Here is a 2,251-nt window from a genome sequence, read left to right as displayed (position 1 = left end):
CGCGCGCCTCAGCGCCGTGGCCTCCGCTGTCCGGGCCGTCCCAGAGCCTCGGACCGGCGCGCAGAGCGCCGCAGAGTCCAGAACCGAGCCCGAACACCGCGATGCCGAGCACCTCCTGCCGGAGGCCGGGGGCCCGCGACGCGCCGGCCGGGGTGTGATCCGACCCCGGGCTGGCCACAAAAGGCACTTGGTCCCTGGGCTAGGAGAGCGAGGGGAGAGTACGGCCACTCGCCTCGGCGGCCCAAGACTCGGCTCAACTCCCGGAGTATGCGCCTGAGGACGACGGGGCGCCAGAGCCGCGGTGCTTTCGACCCGCGAGCGCTAATGGGGGTGCGCTGGAGTAAGGCAGAGTGATGCGGGGGGGCAACTCGCCTGGCACCGAGATCGCCACCGTGCCCTACCCCGGACCCGGCATCGCCCAGGATGGCTGCCCCGAGCCATGGGCCTCGGTGGAGTTAGCGCGGAGCGCCCGACCCTCGCCCCCCGAGTCCCGGAGCCGGCCCCACGCGGGGCCACGCGTCCCGCGGGCGCTGGTTCCTAAGGACGACGACAGCACCAGCTTTTCCTTTCTCCCTTTCCTTCCCTTTTCTGCCCCGCACTCCTCCCCCTGCTCGCTGTTGTTGTGTGTCAGCACTTGGCTGGAGACTTCTTGAACTTGCAGGGAGAACAACTTGCGCTCCCCACTTCGCACCGGTGCCTTTGCCCAGCGGAGTTAGCCTCGCTGCCTCCGAGCTCCGCTGCCCCTCCACTCCTCGGCCTTCGCCGGCCCCTAGACGCCGTGCCCAGCATAAAGACAAGGACTACGCGGCCAGCACCCGAGAGAAGCAAGAGGCGAAGAAAGGGAACGGACAGCCTGTCCTTGCGCCAGGTCCTTGGGGCAGAGCTTTTTCCATGTGGAGGCTCTTTCAATGGACGTGTCTCTACGTGCTTCTTAGACGGACTGCGGTCTCCTAAAGGTAGAGGATGCGGGGCCGCGGGAAGGGCGGGTGGGCGCAGGGCTTAGGTAGTTACAGCGGCAGAGCCCCTCTCCAGCCCTCTAGGCCGGTGTAAACAGGTCCCCCCTTCAGGTCCACGTGCAGCCGAGCCCCTGTGAAGGGTGTCCCCATCCAACTGCCCCCCTTGAGCGCCAGCCTCGCCTTCCTGGCATGCGCTCTAACAGCCCATTCTCCTTTCCCTCTCTCTGGTATGTTATTAGGGCTGTTAATACTTAGATGATTAAGAAAAAAAAAAGTCAAATCCTTCGGAGAGCGTGGCCCCTAGATTTCACCCGTTAGCTGCCAACCTGTCCAGGCTGCCATGGTGATCCTCTCTCTCTTCTAAAAGTGTTTCCGAGACATTTGTCTTCTCTACATGGAGTCAAGTCCCATTTAGGAAAGCACTCGAAGTTGGGGGTCTCCCTGCCTGTTTCCAGAAATGCACGAAATTTAGTCCTTAAATGCCATTTGGTGTTGTGTTTTTAGCAGCTGACATGTGCTTTAATAGATTTCAGCCATTTACGTAATCCCGGGAAGATACTTGTGTATCTTGACTGCACTGGGGTGACGCGGGGAGGGAATGAAGTGGCCTGTCCTGACACCCCTAGGCTTAGGGGCGTGGGCCCCAAGTAACAAGTGGTTTCAGAAGTTGTGGTTTTGAGTTTACAGGGTCTGGAAGTTAGAGAGAAAGAGAGAGAGAATGTGTGTGTGTGTGTGTGAGAGAGAGAGAGAGAGAATGTGTGTGTGTGAGAGAGAGAGAGAGATGTATCAGGAAGTTATATACAGTGGTTCTGAGGAAGTCACATGCGCCATTTGTGTGTGTTTATATGCCAGGGCGCGCTGGGCAGTGTGTGTTAGGATTTATATAGAGGACAGACACAGTGTGTCAGACCAAGCGGTACTTTTCCCTTCACTGACTGTCAGCGCTGGTGTCCCAGAAAAAAGGTGACAGTCACTGACGCTGGTTTGGGGGGCAACACCCCAAGTCGGGTGTCAGAATGTTGAGAGTGGGATGAGAGGGAGAAATCCTTCTCGCTCAGGAACTTGAGACCCGTAGTTTTCCCAAACATTTTCCAGCGAGTGTTGCAAGCCAAGAGGGCACCCTGGAGGAGGAGGCGGGGAGCCAAACGGGAGCCCGAGCCGCAGGGGCGGGAGGGGAGAGGGCTGGGCGGGGAACTCGGGTGACTCACGTCGGCCCTGTCCGCAGGTCGACCATGGTGGCCGGGACCCGCTGTCTTCTAGCGTTGCTGCTTCCCCAGGTCCTCCTGGGCGGCGCG

At 60.0% G+C, this 2,251-nt stretch overlaps 1 protein-coding gene across 2 annotated transcripts in view; it reads left to right on the top strand.

Annotated features, from left to right (window-relative positions):
• Positions 1-599: 599 nt before the first annotated feature.
• The window catches only part of BMP2 (bone morphogenetic protein 2), a 34,868-nt gene continuing 33,216 nt past the window's right edge, over positions 600-2,251 (top strand). For both annotated transcript variants that reach the window (XM_003788019.3, XM_023512267.1), the window contains exons 1-2: positions 600-956; positions 2,182-2,251. The exon at positions 2,182-2,251 is cut by the window's right edge and continues 304 nt beyond it. In XM_003788019.3, coding sequence (XP_003788067.2) covers positions 2,189-2,251 — 63 coding nt within the window. In that variant the 5' untranslated portion in view covers positions 600-956; positions 2,182-2,188. The remainder of the gene's footprint in view (positions 957-2,181) is intronic.

Source organism: Otolemur garnettii, unplaced genomic scaffold (genome assembly GCF_000181295.1).
Source record: "Otolemur garnettii isolate 467f Iridium unplaced genomic scaffold, OtoGar3 scaffold00025, whole genome shotgun sequence".
In the NCBI taxonomy this organism is placed as follows: Eukaryota; Metazoa; Chordata; class Mammalia; order Primates; family Galagidae; genus Otolemur; species Otolemur garnettii.
This window is presented reverse-complemented; position numbering and strand designations above follow the sequence as displayed.